General features: G+C 41.8%; 1 protein-coding gene across 4 annotated transcripts in view; it reads right to left on the reverse strand.

Moving 5' to 3' along the window:
- Positions 1 to 19,064, reverse strand: part of CNOT2 (CCR4-NOT transcription complex subunit 2) — a 141,004-nt gene that overhangs the window by 102,343 nt on the left and 19,597 nt on the right. For all 4 annotated transcript variants that reach the window (XM_073620052.1, XM_073620049.1, XM_073620051.1 and 1 more), the window contains exons 2-3: positions 7,763 to 7,885; positions 7,521 to 7,593 (exon numbers count right to left, since the gene is read on the reverse strand). In XM_073620052.1, the coding sequence (XP_073476153.1) occupies positions 7,521 to 7,593; positions 7,763 to 7,885 (196 nt within the window). The remainder of the gene's footprint in view (positions 1 to 7,520; positions 7,594 to 7,762; positions 7,886 to 19,064) is intronic.

Here is a 19,064-nt window from a genome sequence, read left to right on the forward strand (position 1 = left end):
CTCATGCACAGTCGAATTGAAGGTCTCTCTTCTCTTTATTTTTCGAACAAGTTCCACTATGAAGTTGACCTTTAAGGCAGGTAAAAACACCTTCTCTTGAGTGGTGTCCAGGATCAGTCCAGATGTAGCAAGACCTGAGCCGGACGGTGTGCCCGATTTGTCCACATTCAGAATCCAGCCTAGGAACCGCAGAAAACGTTGTTGTAACGTTTTTGACTAGGATGGGGCAAGATCAGTCCTTGAACAGAAGATCGTCCAGATATCCTACCACTGAGATCTTCTGGGACCTTAGAAATGCCAAAACCAGGGCTAAAATCTTTGTGAAAACCCAAGGGGCCATAGCTAGGCCAAATGGCAATGCCAAACTGGAAATGACGCCCGTCTACTGCAAAACGCAGAAATCTCTGATATGGACCGAAGATCGGTACATGTAGGTACGTGTCCTTGATGTCTATGGATGCTAAGTAATCCCCTTTTTTCAGGGAAGCGATTACTGAACGGGCATACTCCATACGGAAAGACCGGACGTTTAGAAAGCAGTTGAGGGATTTGAGGTCCAGAATGGGCCTTACCTCCCCGTTCGGCTTCGGCGCTGTGAAAAGGTTTCAGTAAAACCCCTTGAATCTCTCTCTGTGCGGAACCTTGACAATTACTCCCTGCTTTTCCAGTTACTCTAAAGCCAGGAACAGGCATTTCTTTTTCTCTGGATCTGACAGAATTCTGGACTCCAGAAACCAAGTTGGTGGAAATTCCCAGAACTCTATTTTGTAACCCTGTGTTACAGCAGAAATGACCCACCTGTCCTGAACCAGTTTTTTTCCCAAGCGCCTGAAAACGGCCAAAGTCTGCCCCCCCCCCCCCACTCGTAAGAGCGGGGGCGCCCCTTCACAAGGTAGACTTGGAATTGGACTTGGCTGGTTTTTGGGTCCATGGTCTTCTTTGACCCTGGAGGTTTTTTAAAACTAGGCGGCTGAGGCCGTCGATACCGCTTGGGAGAAGAAGCACTTGGCCCTGGAGCATTGGTAATTTTAAAGGAAAGCTGCTTATTCTTCCTTTTAACAGGAAGCAAGGAACTCTTTCCTCCTGAGATCTTTTGGATAGATCTATCCAGATCCACTCCAAATAGGCGTTACCCATGAAAAGGAAAGGCAGCGAGCAGCCTTTTGCATGGCGTCTCGGCAGACCAGTTCTTTAACCACAAGACTCTGCGCATATGTACTGAAAGTAGCGCAAAACGCGACATCTGCTAGATCGAGTCCTTCAATGAGTCTACTGAGAAACAAAGCGCAAGGAAGCTCCGACAATTCGTCAGTAGATTCCTCCTGAAAAGATAGGTTCCTAACCAACCTTTTAAAAACGGTTCTTCAGGGACTGGCAAATACCGATAGCCGCAACCACCGGCTGTACTGCTGAACCAGCTACTGCAAAGGCAGCTTTTAGCAAGGAATCCAGTTTTTGTAATCTGCCGGATCCTTAAATAACTGGGCATTATCCACTGGACAGGTTAGGCTTTTATTCACTGAAGAAATGGCAGCATCAACCAAAGGTGTATCCCACTTCTTCCAGAATTTTTTCTCCCTAGGATAGAAAAGGGAGAACCTTTTTGCAGGCAAGTATATCCGGTCAGGATGATCTCAGTCAGCGTAAATCACAAGCTCTAATAATGGATGCAAAGGGAATGCCTGGAAACCTTGCTGAGGTCGCAATGATCCCAAAGTAGAACAGAAGAGTCCAGGCTCCTGAACCGGGGGCAACTTAAACCCAGCTCTTACCATTCCAGACTGGATAAACAATTTTTTGGGATTGAGAGGCTGAAATTGGTTCTTTAGAACCTGAATCCTCAGCCAAGGAATCTTCAGCCTCTCCTTCCTCTTTATCCCTAATGGCCACATCCTCCAAATCCTCTGCCCACTCTGGTTCCAGATCACCTGGACACATCTGGCTAAGAGAGTCCTGGTGCTCAAGTGACTCTCCACTGGGGCCAGGCTCAGGAGAGGGAGACCTATGACGCTTCTTCCCTCCCTGTGTTACTGTGGCAATCATACCTGCTATTTTGCCCTCAAGGACAGCTAGGGCTGATGCCAAGTCATCCTTAGTAACATAAGCTGAGGCAGGAACATTAGTAGTGGCCACTACTCCTGACAGATGCAATGGCTCAGCCAGGCCAGATGCCGCAGCAACCTGAGGTTGGTCTCCTGTTTTCAAAGTAGGTACTTTAACCCCTGGACTAGCCCTGCTCCCCGTACCCCTTCTTCTGGAAGACATTGCTTACAAGAGATGGAGGGACAAAGTGTACTCCCTCTGAGCTATAGGCTGTAATCGAGCGTATAGCAGTTATCACAGCCCTATACAACAAATACCCGTTCAAACTTGTTGCAACTGTCCACTCATGTGCACCAGACCTCTGTGTCCCAACCACGCACTTCTAGGGGTCTCGGCCCCCTTTAGAGCCCGTTCAACGATGCTAAGAACCGGCACTGCCATGCGTCCCCCACGTGACCCGGCGGCCTGCACGCCACACGGTAACCCCCACGGTGCATGTGCACGCCCGCCCGCCGTGCCCATGCGGGACACATACAGCATACAGGTATACTGCCGGCCGTCATCTGTAACAGCAGCACAGTGGGACACAAGGCACGCACACATACATAGACATATGATATAGAGGGAAAACAGTTATTAGGCATCCCAGAGGGAGTACTCACCATCCACACTGCAGGGCCTGAGACAGGTCCAAGCTTCCCCCATCACGGCGGGAAGTGCCTCTGGAGGACCTTCAAGGACAGGGTCCCCCTTTTTTTTGGGGTCCACACCCTTGGACCTGTAGGGCACCCCTCTAGTTCCCTTGGGTAATAAATAGACCAGGGATACCATTTAACAAGGGTCCAGCGCCATATAGGACACAAAACCTTGTTCTTGTTTTTTGTTCTTTACGCAAGCCAAGCGTAACATGAATAGCTTTAAAGGAGCCCATCTACCTCTTCTAGGGATAGCTTAAATTTAGAGGGGGCCACCTCAGTCTCATCACCCTCCTCCTCTGAGTCTAACGGAAGGAGCAGGGGACTGCTCTTCCCTGCTTGAAGGGTCTTCAGGTAGAAACCGGGATAGAAAGGGAACCCTGGGAAGACTCTGAAGTAGATGGCTGACTAGCAGCTGGATTAACTAAAGAATCACGAAAAGTTTGAATCGTGGCATATAGTTCCTTATTTACAGAGGCAACCAGGTCATCACAAACAGAAGCCGATTCGTCCTTGACTAAAGTAGTGATGCAAGCCCTGCATAAGATGAATAAAGCAGTGCAGCGCTATACCCAGAAGTTCAAATATTACTAATAAAAAAGTCCCTTTAAATTTAAATCCAAAAGTTGATAGAGAAAAGGTCTCCTCTGTAGTGGTCTAAGTGCTCATGACAGTCCATGCAGTGCTATACATCCGTGATTCCACCACCAGCTAGCCAAACCGCTCACCTCAGCATATGGACCCCTGAGCTAACAGACGGGTCAAAACAGCATTTACCACTCTCAGTGGATAAAGATGGAGACTTGCATGGGCAGATCGTCACACGATATAAAGGCAGCACTCAGTAATTGATGATCATGTTCACATGCAATAAAATTAAGAGTACATAGCGCACACTGTGTGGCTAAGAATATCACATTTATTAAAAGTCAAGTACTCATATACACAGCACTACACCCTAGTGCTGGGATAAAGGTATAATGGCATCAAAGGATAACGTCAAGTAGTAATGGTGGCTGCAGTAATGTCCAAGGAACTCCCGCACGCGTATCGTCCACATCCGGACTTCATCAGCGGTCAGTGTATAGCACTGCATGGACTGTCATGAGCACTTAGACCACTACAGAGGAGACCTTTTCTCTATCAACTTTTGGATTTAAATTTAAAAGGGACTTTTATTAGTAATATTTGAACTTCTGGGTATAGCGCTGCACTGCTTTATTCATCCTATGTACTTTGAGGTTTTTTTATGTTTACCTTCAGTGTTCAGCTGCTTGTATTTTTAAATATTGGATTTTTTGCGCTGACTTTATTTTATTTATAATTAAGCCCTGCATAAGGCTTTTTTCCCCAATTCTGTCCCAATTTGGCCTTGCAAGAAGGACATTTCTTTTTGGGTCAGAGCTTTTAGCCTGAAAAGACAAAAAGGGGAAAAAAACCAGGGGACCTTTTAGTGAGACCCAGTCTCTGCTTTAAAAAGGACCAACATAGGTGCATGAAGAAGAAACCAGTCAGCCTCTAGTGCCCAGACAGGCCCATTGCCACTAGGGGGAAGAAAAAAAAAAAAAAAAAAAAAAAAAAAAAGGAAGAAGGAGAGAGAGACCAAAACCACAGGTAAAAAAGCAGACTTTGACCGCTGCCTCCTACTTGAGCCTTGCTGGTGCCTGTGACTGTCCCCACTGCTGCAGACGCCGACTCTTCCATAGCAGGTATGTAACTTTCCACTCGTGGCTTTACACGCCGCTTCCGGACTCCCATAATGCCTCTGCACCAGGCCGGAAGCAGACATAGGCGCCAGCTCCAGTCCCCCCTTCCACCCCTACGGCCACACCGGAAATTACGTTTTCGCCGACCCAGTGACCCACTCTGTCACTTCCGGCGCGACCACCGGAAAACATCGCAGTGACGCACGCACGCTGCCGCTTCCTGAGACTGTGCAGGCCACCGAATCTACAGCTCTCACCGAGCACCAGGAGGGGAAGAGAAGCCCAATTACTACCGCTGCAGATGCCTGGGTAGGATGGGAGGACAGTGGTGGGTCTCTAGTGGAGGAAAAAGAGGTTCCCTCAGGGCCGGAGGAAACACAAAAGCTGAGGTATGGTAGAGAGGTGCCTCCCTTTAAAGTTCTGGAGGAAGAAGGAGTTTCCTATGGCCTGGAGGGAGGAGTCACTATCTCAGGTGCTGTCCTGAAAGATGCCTTGGGAAATAAGGTTGTATTCAGAGCGGAGGCAGAGTTTGGTATGGTATCTGAAACTATCTAATAAAATATTTGGATGGGCAAGATGTAGAGATATTTGTAGGTTAGCTTTAGAAGTTTGAACAGAACTTTGAGAAGTTGGCAGGTAGTGCAGGTCCTTACTGAAAGGAGCAGCAAAGGAGGAGTAAGAAAGGCAAACGAGTCACAGAGAGTTGTGCTGCATCTTGTGTAAGGAAGGTATGGCTATGAAATATTCTTTTAAGATTTAGATGGCAGGAGATGTTTGTGAGCGATGTGAAGTTGACAAGACAGCCCAGAACCAATTAATACCCCAGGCAATAACTGAGGAAATGGAGTCATGAAGGAGTTATCAAGATTGTATCTTAATGTTGGAGTATAGCAGATTGCAACAAAATTGCAAACGTTTGGTTTTATCCATTTAGGGAAGTGAAACGAAATTAAAGCAGAAACAAATACACAAACAGAATACAGTAGAGAAGGGAGAGTGGAAGCAGAAAAAGATTTAAGTTTACTACATACTAAAAAAATTATATTGGAAGTGATAATTACTAATCAGCTAATTAAAAAGGAGGAAATAAACTTCCCTGGATTGTTTGTACCTATAGGTAAGGCCTCATGTACAATGCTGCTGCGGATGTTTAGGAGGAGTTGGGCATTTTTTTCAACTGCTCCTGAACTCTTCTCTATGTTATGTTATCAGTACATGTACACAGGTTCGTTTATAGTCGTTTCTAGGCAGTTGAGTTTGGAGGCTTTTTTTGGAACGCAAAAAAAAATGGGTTCAAAAGTTGAGCATTTCAAGCGCCAAACACAGCTAAAACGTTTACAGGAGTTTGTCATTTTTGGGTATTTTTTTTAAATGCTTCTAAAAACGCAAATGTGGCAAAACGCCACTAAACGCAGCATATAAACGCAGCAAAACGGACGTTGTAAATGTGGGTTACTATCTGTCAAGTTAAATCGCTCAGGAGAGGTTGTAAAAATGTCCAGTGTACATGAAGCCTAATAAATCTTCTGCCCTTGTTTTAACTTTGGATAGTAAAACATTTTTTTTCTGACAGTAAATACCTTATACAGCCCACTTTCTGTTTGTCTGGTAAAAAGCCTAGGCTTATGACATCATGCACAGCTCTCTCTCACTCTGTTAGAGTTTGCCGGGGGCCTGCATGAGTCATACGATGGCCAATGAAAGCTGCAGAGCTGGAGGAGTGCCTCTGGGTAAATCCAGGAAGCGAACAGGCAGCAGCTTCAGCTGCCCACAGTTAAAATGAATGCACTTAGTGGAGGGAGATTTCTGCAGCATATTTGGAAAGTACAGAATCACAGTATATACTAGAGCTGCATGCCAATTTGTTAAAAAAAAAAATAATTGTTATCTCGATTCAACCAACCCCCCCCCCCCCCCCTCACGATCTCTATGCAGAATTTCCCGATTCATTCATGTAACAAGCGTATAGAGTTCTCTGCTCACTCAGCTGTCAAAAGGGAAAAAAAAAACTGCCAAGTTTTCCACAACATTGTCTGCACTGTTAGATAACTATAAACATTGGAACCTTTTGTTCTTAGTGCAAAAGGAATGAACTTTGGTCTGTAAATGAAGCAAGTTTAACAACTTTAAGCAGAGTTCCACCCATTTAAAAGTCAGCAGCTACAAAAAAAAAAAAAAAAAAAAAAAAAAAAAAAAAGCGTAGCTGCTGACTTTTAACAGACACTCACCTGTCCCACAGTCCAGTGGTGCAAACACACCAAGCCCCGCTCCTCTCCACATCACTGGCATTGTAACTGTGGGCGTCCAGCTGTGGCTTCACAGCCAGGCGCGAGCTGTACACTGAATGGCCAGGCAATCTTTTGGGACCTGTGACATGTCCCAGAAGATTGCAGGGAGGGGGGAGGTGAACTTCCTTCCGGCACCAGGAGAGGAAGTGGGAGCTGGGTGCCAGTCAAAACTGGGTTGGTCGGGAGTAGCTGCGAACCTTTCCTCTTTACAGACAATAGTGCACACAGTACAACAATGCCCCGGCACTGGTGATGTCACCGACATGTTCTAATTGGAAGCCTTTCTATGAGAAAGATTATGGCAAGAACATGTCGGTATAGGCGGGAGGCGATGCCACCATCACAGGGGCACCGTTTTACACTGTGCACGGTCATCTGTTTAGTGACTTTTTTTCCCCTACTATCAGACACAGACTGGATGTCAGCGGCCAGGACCCAGACTCGATTGTTGCACCTATTCCTTGTGCCCTGCTGCTACTGAACCCGTTATTAGGCACACACATGCTTGCACTGCATTAGCAACATTGAAGCAACAGTTACAACTCAGAAACATGCAGCCAGCATTATAGAGTGAGCGCCTGGTCTTATTGTCACAAATGTTATTTATTCCTCCTTAGATTTTCTTTGCACTAAGGATTTGTGAGTGCTGCAGGAATTGTTTATAGATTTTAGGAATTTAGCATCAATAGGTGTACTGTAAGGCATACACCAATTAGAAGAAATTATCCAGTCAGTCAATGAATGCAGAGAAAACGGGCATTAATAAACTAAATAAAAGAAAAACTTACTTTGTTGCCCGTATAAACTAGCCCCAAATTGGGACAGCTGACCCGACGCGGATGGTGATGGAGATGCCAGCATCTAAACAGAGGGGGAGAAAAAAATAAATAATGAGGGATAGAATGAGAACACAAAATCACTTGTCAGTATTTTTTATAAAACGCGCAATAGGAAAAAGTTTGAAATACTATTAACTTAATATATTTTATAAAAAAAAAAAAAAAAAAAAAAAAAAATGCACAAAACGTACATCTTTTTCCGACCGATGCGGAAACATCGATGACTGGCTATAATACATATTCTCGTCATGGTAGTCACTTTCGACTCCTTCTACAAACTTCTTTCTTGAAGCACCAAACATGCTGTATGTCACCTAAAAAATAAAAAAAAATAAAAAGACATTGAAGTGTTAAACCTTCAAAAAAAGCTTACATAATGAAGAACACAAAACATAATTAAAAGAAAACACTGCAAGGTGACAAGAGGAAGCACATGAAAATTTTACTGTAAAAATGCAATGGGTACTATACAGAATGGAATTTAGGTGCAGTGCAATTTCAGCCCATTCATTTGAATGGGCTGAAGTCGCCCCAGACTGCAGCAAAAGCAATGCATACCCTACTTTACAAAACAGAGCAACTGGATAGCATGGTACTTCTGTACCTGCATTGCATTTGTGGTGTCCAAGTCCAATAGTGTCTGCTACCCCTCTCTGCCAATCCCTCCATTGGCTGCCACTCGCCCAACGAATTAAATTCAAAATACTAACAATAAGTTACAAAGCCATCCACAACTCTGCCCCCAGCTACATCACTAGCCTAGTCTCAAAATACCAACCTAATCGCCCTCTCCGTTCCTCCAAAGACCTCCTGCTCTCTAGCTCCCTCATCACCTCCTCCCATATCCGCCTCCAGGACTTCTCTCAAGCCTCACCCATCCTCTGGAATTCCCTACCCCAATCTGTCAGACTGTCTCCAAATTTATCCACTTTTAGGCGATCCCTGAAAACTTTCCTCTTCAGAGAAGCCTATCCTGCCTCCATCTAATAACTGCACTATTTTCTCCATTAGCTCATCACCCACAGCTACTACCCTTTTGTAGAACTTGACCCTCCCTCCTAGACTAAGCTCCAACGAGCAGGGCCCTCCGATTCCTCCTGTATTGAATTGTATTGTACTTGTACTGTCTGCCCTAATGTTGCAAAGCGCTGCGTAAACTGTATAAATCCTGTATAATAATAATAATAATAATAATAATAAATAGAAAGATACCGCTGCTCACAGGTGAATCACACAGGCCATAATCCACAAAGCATGATGCAAACGATGGGGTGCATGCCCTGCCACTGCTAGCAGAGATCAAGCGGAAACAAAAAGGACGAATGGCTGCACACCCATAAGGCGCAATGTCGACTTTGACATCAAAAATAGATCAAGTTTGGGGCTTGTTTCCTTAAGAATCCCTGAATATGGATATGTCTCCAGACAGACATACGTATGCATGAGATGTTTTGAGGATATGAATTTCCACAATGAGGTGCAGCTGTGTCTCTCGTGTTTTTAATTCTGTAGTGTATTGTGTGGTATTCTCACAGTTTTTTTAATTTTTATACAAATTTTTCCTTTTCTGCTAAACTTTTTATCATGTTTATATTATGTGTATTGGTTTAGTGTTGCTATGAAAAAATACTAGGAATGAATTTGACAGGACTTGAAACAAGAAATGTAATTATGATTGAATCGTTGCGTATATATTGATTCTGGAGATCGCATTTCCATACGGTTTTAACAAAGCAAGAAATTCTTGTGAAACGCGTCAACCTTACCATCCCCTGCCTGTTTGTGTCTGGGATGTTTTTATCCATTTTTGATAGCAATAAAGTCGACATTGCACTGTATGGGTGTGCAGCCATTTGTCCTGTTTCCGCTGCATTTGGGGTGTCATTAGCATTGTACTGACACCCGCTGCAGATTGCAAGTGCAGTGCATATTGAACATGGTGTGGGAAACGCACATGGAATGTGGGTTTCTCTCACCCCTTTCTGGTGTGAACCAACCCTAAGGGAAGTCACATTAAAAACCATATAGGTAAATCTTCCTGGTGATGGGCAGCATAATAACCTAAGCGTATCATAACCCAAGAACAGTAATTGAATACACTGTAGCTTACCAGTCCTTTGATGAGGTGCCTGCAATGGTTTTCTTTTTCCCCCTCCTTTATGCTCATTTTTTGATTCTGCTAATAACAGTTTCTGTCCTTGGAGGATAACCCTCCCTCACTGTCCTGCATCTACAGAGAAACCGAGTGGTCACTCTAGGAGAGAACTACAGAAACCTCCTCCCATCCTCTTCTCCCTAACACATGGAAGGGTTGTGAAGTCCTCAGAGATAGGTGGGAACAATGTAATTTATAAGACAGGCAGAGAGCACAGAAAAGTATTAGCCAACATTGGTGGCAAGTGTTTTCACTTATTTAATAGATATAAGAAAATTATTTTAAATGGTATTTTTAACAAACCAAAAGGCACCAAACAAGTTCAGTTTCAGAGTTTAATAAATCTTCTCGGATGCCCTGAAATAGTAATGAAATTAAAAAAAAAAAAAAAAAAAAAAAAAACGCCCCCACACACACACACACACACACACACGTCAGTGTCCCCAATCACTGCCACACCTGTTATATGATAACCCTATACTGCCCTAGCGATCTGGGAAAAAATAAAACCCCACCACCACAACTTGCCTACCTTGCACTCTCCAATAAGGGTCTTTTGGGGGATATTTGTACTGTCCTGGTGTTTTTAGGCCTCAAGAAATAGGCCGCCAGTACATCAGGATTGATTAATTTTCATTAAAAAAAAAAAAAATTAAGATAGAGATTATATAAATATATATATTTATTCCCAGAGATCTATCAAAATTAAAAAAACACAGACTGTCCTACAGGCTAAATAAACATTGATTTTGGGCAAATTACATTTTGGCCTAAATTTATGAAGGTTTATCTGCTAAATTTTATAACAGAAACTATGAAAAGTTTGTTTTCAAAATTTTAATTAAAAAAAAAAAAAAAAACCCAGTGGTGATTAAATACCACCAAAATAAAAGTTCTGTGTGAACAAAATGCTAAAAATGTCATAGTATAGTGCAGCACAACCGCGCAATTGTTATTCAAAGTGCGACAACACCAAAAGATGAAAATGGGCTTGGGCAGGGAGGGGTGAAAGTTCCCTATACTGAAGTGGTTAAGGCTAACCATACACATTGGATTTCTAATAAATCCTTCAACCATGTTAAATAGTGTGAATGCAGGAATCTCCCCTGCCATTGTCTTCTGACAGCTGGCACCTGCAGTCATCAGAATTTCCAAGCTTTGACAGCATCTGAATGGAAATGGAAAATTGTCAGACAATTACTACCTGGACTAGGTGGTTGTGCTGAAGGATCACTCATGGCTTGAGCTGTGCCTGATTCAGCAGCATTTGAAAAAAAAGGTATCAAGTTTTTTTGATGTGTTGCCGTCTCACAATTTTTAATTTTTTAAACACTTCTAGCTGCTAAACGCAGCACGTAAACGCAGCAAAATGGATGTTTTAAACGTGGGTTACTATCTGTCAAGTTAAATCGTTCAGGAGAGGTTGTAAAAACATCCCGTGTACATGAAGCCTTAAGCCTCGTACACACGATCGGATTTTCCACAGACAAAACCTCGGACTTTTGTCCGAAGGCATGTGCCTGGATTTTATGGCAAGGAATTGTCAGCCAACAAACACGAACGTAGGGACGTACTACATGGTTTTTCAGCTCTTTAGCGCCACCTTTTGGGCTCCTTCTGCTAGTTTTGTTTTAGTAGAAGTGTGGTGAGTGTTGATTCGTGCTTTTCAGTTCGTTTAACGGCTGTTCGTCAACCAGACATGTTGTGGAATCGGAGGAGATAACATGTTATTCATTATTGGCCTTGGAGTTATTGCTTTGACCCAAGTCCAGTCCAGGAACAGGAGGAGGAGGATTTCTTGGACCAAAAATTGGTTGCTTTGTTAATCGAGACCAATTATGTCATATGCTTTTGCTGCGGGAGCTCGAGGAGAACAATGAGGATGATTTTCTGAATCATCTCCGGATGACGGACCCCTGCTTTCACCAACTCTTGGCATTGTTGACCCCCTATATTAAGAAGCAGGACACATGCATGAGGCTTTTATTTTATTTTTTGGGTGATTAATGATTTGATATGGTATATTTTCTATATTTTTGGATGCATAGAATGCACTTTTTGGTTAAGTTCTATTGGCAGATAGCATGTCTAAATTTTGTTTTCTTTTTTTAATGCACAATAAAAAAAAAAAATATATATATATTTGTGTAGAATAATACTTGGCTGTGTTTTACTTCAAATGACAGTTTGGGAGTAGGCAGTTACATTTGAAAAAATACAATGTAAAATTGACAAGAAACAGAAACATAGTTCTATCTTTGATCTTAAAACTACGGGATAATGGTGCTGTGGTAACTTGCCCAAAAAAATAAAAAAATAAAAAAAACAAGCAAAAAATATTATTCTTGATATCACTAGAAAATAAAAGCCTTTTAAAATACGTTTGCCATAACTCCATAAGTATCAAGAGCAAAGCAGCTTCATTATTATCCCATTAAATAAAGGAGAATGTGCGCTGCATTTCGAGATTTCATAATTTGCCAAGTCACGAATGTTAATTCTTCTCCATTACGAACACTAGTTTACAAGACTGACCGCTTCCAGCTCGTCCTGGCTTCCGAGCATGCGCGTTGTACTTTGGACTTTTGTCTGACGGACTTGTGTACACACGCTCAGAAAATCCGACAGACATTTGTCCGAAAATTTTAAAGCCTGCCATCCAACATTCGTCCGCGAAAAATCCGACAATTGTTCGATGGAGCGTACAAACAATCCGATTTTCCGCCAACAGCCTATCATCACACATTTCCCGTCGGAAAATCCGATCGTGTGTACGAGGCTTTAGAGAGTGAAAGCAGATTTTGAAATAACACCCCGTTAAAAGACTGAGATTGTATTGATTGTTTTTAGATCCACTTTAATGCAAGCCCGAAGCAAGCGGTATTTAGTGATAATCAGTAATCTTTATAGCCTTTGCATGTAAAATTACACCAAAAGAGTATAAAAAAAAAAACAAAAAAAAAAAACAAACGACAAATATGCCATCGACACGCATTTAAAGTTAAAGCTGTAGTAAACTATTTACAATGTGTACCCACAGGCAAGCTTTTAGGAAGTCCTAACTGTAGATATGGTGAATATTTTCTACACTTTGGGAGAGATTTACATCAGCACTAGCTGATGCCATGGCACATGTGCAGTGACGCTCTGCATCCAGGGCACATGGAGTGAGCCAAACATTGACGATGATGACTCCCGTGCAGGAAGTGATGTATTCACATCCTGGCCATTCAAGCAGTTGGAGAGCATGAACTCGAAAGGAAGACTTAGTGAAGATGGAAGCGCCCGCAGCAGTGACAGTGTAGCACTGGAGGGCTAGGTTTAAAAAAAAAAAATATTTAAAAATAAAGTAGGTCTGCAACAATGTGCAATGCTAGCACGACACTACAGGAGCCGCCCCTCCCTCCTCAAAAATAAATATATAAAATTGTTTACTATGCTTTAAAGCCCAAACTACATTTAATATCTGTTTAAATAAATAGTTGGTTAGGGCCAAGCTGGCCCAAGTTAGAACACAAAGCTTCCGGTTAGCTTTGCACTATGAATGAATACAAAGCTTCCTCTGATTGGCCAAGGCCGAGCGGATAACGTTAGCTCAACCAATCAGAGGAAGCTTTGTATTTATTTAAAGAGGGATGAGTGTCGCTCAGTCCAGCTCTATTTTGTTCCAGGAATAAGAGGGGGAAGTTCCCATCCCACTGGCTGAAAACAGCGCTGTACTGTACAATGTATGTAACTGAGGTTACATACAGTTGATACAGCATGCCCAGCAAGCACACCTGTTCCTGCAGGTAATGTAGTGAAGATGAACAAAGGCAGACATGTTTGAAGTCCAGACAATGTAACAACTATGGCTTCTTCCATAGATACAGTGTAAGTGATTGTAGTTTCCAAGGGACAGGAAGTGCATTATTTGCAGAATTACGAGTAGGATAAATGCAGGCACCTCATCTAAGGATTGGTAAGCTACAGCATATTACATTTGTGCATTTAGATACTCTACAAGAAAATGGCTTTGCCCTGCATAATCAAGACAACTTGTTTCCAGAGCCAGCAATGCTGCAATTTTAAGTCCAATTAAAGATAAAACATATCTGAACGAGTGAAACCCAAAAACGCTTCAGGTTCGATATGCTAAGAGACAACCAGAATGGATACAATGTGAACCCAGCAGGCACATCTACACAAAGTTAGTAAAATACACAACCAGATGCATAAAATGCTCAAAAACAATACCTCAATTAAGCTCATATTCTATACAAAAACAGCAGATATAAGTGCCCTTTGTGAGCAGAGTTATGTTCCATCTGTGAATTAACCCTTTCATAAAACACAACTTTGGGGTTGATTTACTAAAACTGGAGTGCAAAATCTGGTGCAGCTCTGCATAGAAACCAATTGGCTTCCAGGTTTATGTTAGCAAAGCTTAATTGAACAAGCTGAAGTTAGAAGCCGATTGGCTACTGTGCAGGGCGGCACCAGATTTTGCACTCTCCAATTTTATTAAATCAACCCCTTTGCGTAGCAGGTCTCAATCACACTTTATGTTTTTTAAATTAAAAGCAAACATTCCAGATGTCTAAGAACGCATTAACTTTAATATGGCCGATAATACTGTAATCAGCACTCTGCCCAAAGATTAATTTTTTTTTTTTTTTAAATCCTGCAAGTAGTTTTCTTGCAATGACATGCGTTTTGGCATACATGTCATTTGAGTGGAGTCTTTAACAACCCATTCAAAATGTGTATGCGATTGGGATCTAATAAATGTACATGCCTGGGTAAAAAAAACACAGCAGAATTGTTTGCAAGAAAAAAAGAAAATGTAAATGAACAGATAAAGAACATTGATGATGGCATTTACAACACAGCAAGACAAACTATTGGTCACTGTCTGATTCCTATTACAGCCCAGCTGTGTGGTCCGTTGGCTGGCACCTTCTAAATTGTTTAGTGGTCTCCAACCAGACACAATTATCACACCTTCAACAGTCCAGGCTGAGAAGAGATGGAACATCCAAAACAAGAGGACCGGGAAATCACTGGGTAGAAGATTTTGTCAACATGGAAAATTCTGCTGACTATTACATACAAGCAACCATGTTATAGCCAGGAACTGTGCATATTTCCATGAATACTTCTGAAATAAAACCTTGCCCAGCAGATATTTATCATATGGCTACACTGAGGGCCAGATTTATCAAAAATGATGGAATGTAAAGTGCCTGTGCATTGCACAGCAACAACACTACATTTAAGCTAGGCCTAAAAAGAAGAAAACAAAAAAAAGGGTTGAAACACTGACTGCATTCACACTTGAGCATCAAGACAATGTTTTTTTCTTTGTGTGTTAGACAGATGCTTTCATTGAAGTCTATAGTGGGCAAATACACAGCTTACTAGGACACAGATGGTGGATTTAGGCTAGCTATATATATATATATATATATATATATATATATATATATATATATATATATATATATATATATATATATATATATATATATATATATATATATATATATATATATATATATATATATATATATATTTATTTCACACACACTTTAGCAGGTTAAAAAAAAAAAAAAAAAATGCTGAATGGGTGAAAAGGAGATTGGGAGGTGGTTTAAGTTTTACCCAGAGATGGGCTTGTAAAAAATAAATTTAAAAAAAGATTTTGGCTGGAGTTGCACTTTAAAGGCGCCTGCACACTGCAGCTCAAAGCTGCTGCTCCTACAGGCGTTTGAGTTGTTTTGAGCTTTTACTTTTCTCTGCCTGTTAATGCCCCTGCACTATAGGTATTTTTTAGGGTTTGTTTTTTTTTCTACATTTAGGCTCACATAGGCCAACATGGAGGGGAGTTAAGAAGTATGGGTATGTGTATGGGTTCCCCCCCACCCCCCAATCATACTTACCTAGGTGGATGCAGCATTGGTCCGATGCTGCCTCAGTCTCTCAGCATCTCTGCACTGAGAACCGAGCGATCAAACACCGCAAATAGCTCAGTTCTCACAGTTCCAAGCAGAGAGCTGCTGACTGTCAATCAGCATCTCTCTGCTCCTCCACTCACTGGAGCACCGAGCAGCAGAAGGGCAGGGAATGGCCAGCTCGCTGAGAGGCCGAGACGGGTGTCAGTCCAGGCACCTGGCGGATCCAGACTTCCATTGTCAGGATGATGCTTTGCCTGGACTGATTCCTGTGACGTCAGCAGAGAGCGGACTTCAGTTTGCTCTCTGCTAAAAAACGGGTCACAGGAGTGCAAAATTAATTGCACTCCTGTGACCCATAGGAGAAGCCCAGCCAAACAAGCACAGGCTTCCAATTGGGACACCAATTCTGGTGACAACCAGGGATTGCCTCACTTTGGAGGAATTTCCTCGCACTTCCTGTTTGGCTATGGGAAAGCAAAAAGGAAATCTCCTCAATAGGAGACATATAGCAAACAACTGACAGGGGTTAAAACACTATTTTACTCTATCCAAAAATGAAAAAATAAAATGTTTTGGCTTTAAAGGTTGAAATTAAGGTAGAGTTACTTTGAGGTCAACTTTTCCACTATAAATCTGCAGGAGGCAGACTGCAAATCCATCCTTGCAAAATGAACCATTTCCCAAACTGTCCCCTTTACTACTCCCAAGAACCCATTTTCTAGCTCCCTCATCATCCCCTCGATTTCTCCAGAGCCTCCGACATCCCTAATCTATCAGGCCATCTCCTACTCTGCCTGCCTTTAGGCGCTCCTTGGGGAAAAAAAAAAAAAAAATAAGGAAGAAAAATTGCAATTTGATTTACTACAACCACGGGTTGATAAGAAAAATCACTTCATTACCCCCATCAACACAGTGCATGTTGAGGGAATCCCTCCCGCGGAGGGATTGTGTTCTCCGGGGGAATCGACTTAGATACAATCGGCCTGCCTATAGATAGTAAAAAAAAAAAAAAAAAAAAAACTAGCCATGATGGTTTTTTCAAACTTTCTCCATCAATCCCTACAGTTATTACCCTTTTGTATCACTTGTTCCTACCCTTTAGATTGTAAGCACTCATAAACAAGCTCTCCTAACCCTCTTGTCTTGAATTATTTCATAACTATTGTGCCTCCTGTTACTTGGTAAAGCATAGTGTAACATCATTAATGGTAGCGATTCAAGCACTAGTCTGCATTACATTTTGTTCTATCCCCCCACCCCTCCTCAAGCTTATTTAGAATATATTGCCAAAAAGACAGGTTAAAAAGGCACATTCTGTGCACCCATAGCTTAATTTTTCCCCCCCTTTTCCTCTCACCTGTACTAATACCATAGACCACAACACCCCCCCCCCCCCCAAAAAAAAAAAAAAAAACCACCACACACACACACTGAGAGCTTTCAAAAAGTAATGAAGTAATACAAGACCTTATAGCTAGAATGCTATGGCACAATATTTCTGCACAAAATTCCTCAACAGTATGGAGGCCTCACCAAATACACCATAAGTCTATCCAGAAAAATGCAACCTGAAACCACCACTGCTGGTCACAATTAACATACCTTGGAAACATATTAGAGGGAGGTAAATATATCCGGCTGTAAATACGGAAAAAAGCAGGGGAAATATCAAAGATGCTTTTTCATTAGGCAAGAACAGGCGGGAGATCAGTTACACAGTGGCCTACTTTATTCCAGCCCTTTGGTAAGCTGCTTGTGCCTAAAACTACAAAACCAGAGACGGCAAGGAATTTATGGCCACAATACTCTTACGTCCATACACAAGGAACCTAGGCCTAACCTCTTTACTTTCCGAGTACAAAACTAAAAAAAAAAAAAAAAAATGGAAAATATATATATATATATAATATAATATTATATATATATATATATATATATATATATATATATATATATATATATATACTAGTGACAAACTAAAAAACGGCGGAGACACAAAAATTGAAAATTGTGCAGCAGAAAGTGAAGGAGATTCCTAAACCAGAATTCCTGCACTTTTAAAGCAACCATTAAAAATTTAACTGATTCCTGAAAGGTTGACAATAAAGTCAACACATCTGGGCCCTAGCCTCAATCTTTCCACAAGTTAAAGAATTTATGACCCATATATTTACAGAATGTAGGGATAATATAAAATCATGGGGGGGGGGGAGAGAAGCCAGAAGGGCAAGGGACTGTTTGGTTCGGGGGGGGGGGGGGGAATAAAATAAAAATACTAAAACACTGTACAAAAAACACAGGATCTGGCTAAACAGAATGTTGGCTTTGTTCAACAAACATGGCCATACGGATTTTACAGAACAGGGTTCCTTTTACACAAAGGTAAACCAATGCTCCATGACTTAACCCAGATACATGTTTTGACATTCACATTTTGGCTAGTCTGATTTACCTGAACATTTCAAGTAGAAATAAATCCAAAACGGTTTTCCTGTTTCCAATGCAGTGCACAAGGACAGAAACTTCTGTTATCATTGCTATCAATATTTATATGCCCCCCTGGAAAGATCTCAGCCATCATTTTACCAGAACAAGATGCGATAGAAAAACCTCTCAAAAAAGTTAAGAGTGATATTAAACTTCTTCAGCAATATTCAATCGCAAAAGGTGAAGTTCACACCGGATGAATTGCAGCGAGTTTCTTTTTATTCGGCATCAAGCATGGACAGCGTTTACCATGTATTCCAATTGCCCTAGTTCACACCAGCGCAGTCAACAAAAGTAGCATTTTTTCTATATGTAACACACCTGGAACGTAGCAAAGCGCATCATACTCAAATGTTCGCAACTTTCCTGAAGTCACAAAAACGTTGTCCAAGGGAGGTTAGACTAGTACAAATACTAAAATTTGTGTGTGTGTGTGGTGTGTGTGTGTGTGTGTGTGTGTGTGTGTGTGTGTGTGTGTGTGTGTGTGTGTGTGTGTGTGTGTAAAATGCACCAAACATTCTTGCAGTTTTCTATTCAATAGAGTAGACACTTCCTTCTTCAAAACTGATAAGGTTTGTGTAACAAACATACAAAAAGATAAGAAACAAATCTCAAGGCATTTTATGAAACACTGTTCACTTCATCAGGAGTTTGAGGTTTCTGACAGAGTGTAGATAATAGCCAAAAATTTACCAATCAGGATTCATAAACATCAAGAGATCAGCCAGCAGATGAGTCTGTCCTGAGGCTTGAGGAGACAAAGCAGGCTGAGAATCCCCCAAGGGGTGCAGATCAATGGGCAAGTGTGGCCAACGCACCCGATCAAACCCAACTCAGAAATTCATGGTAGTCATCAATGCTAAACCAAAAATCACGTGAACCCTCTGATAGAATGGTGCAAAATAGATTTACTCT

Source organism: Aquarana catesbeiana, linkage group LG03 (genome assembly GCF_042186555.1).
Source record: "Aquarana catesbeiana isolate 2022-GZ linkage group LG03, ASM4218655v1, whole genome shotgun sequence".
NCBI classification, from domain to species: domain Eukaryota; kingdom Metazoa; phylum Chordata; class Amphibia; order Anura; family Ranidae; genus Aquarana; species Aquarana catesbeiana.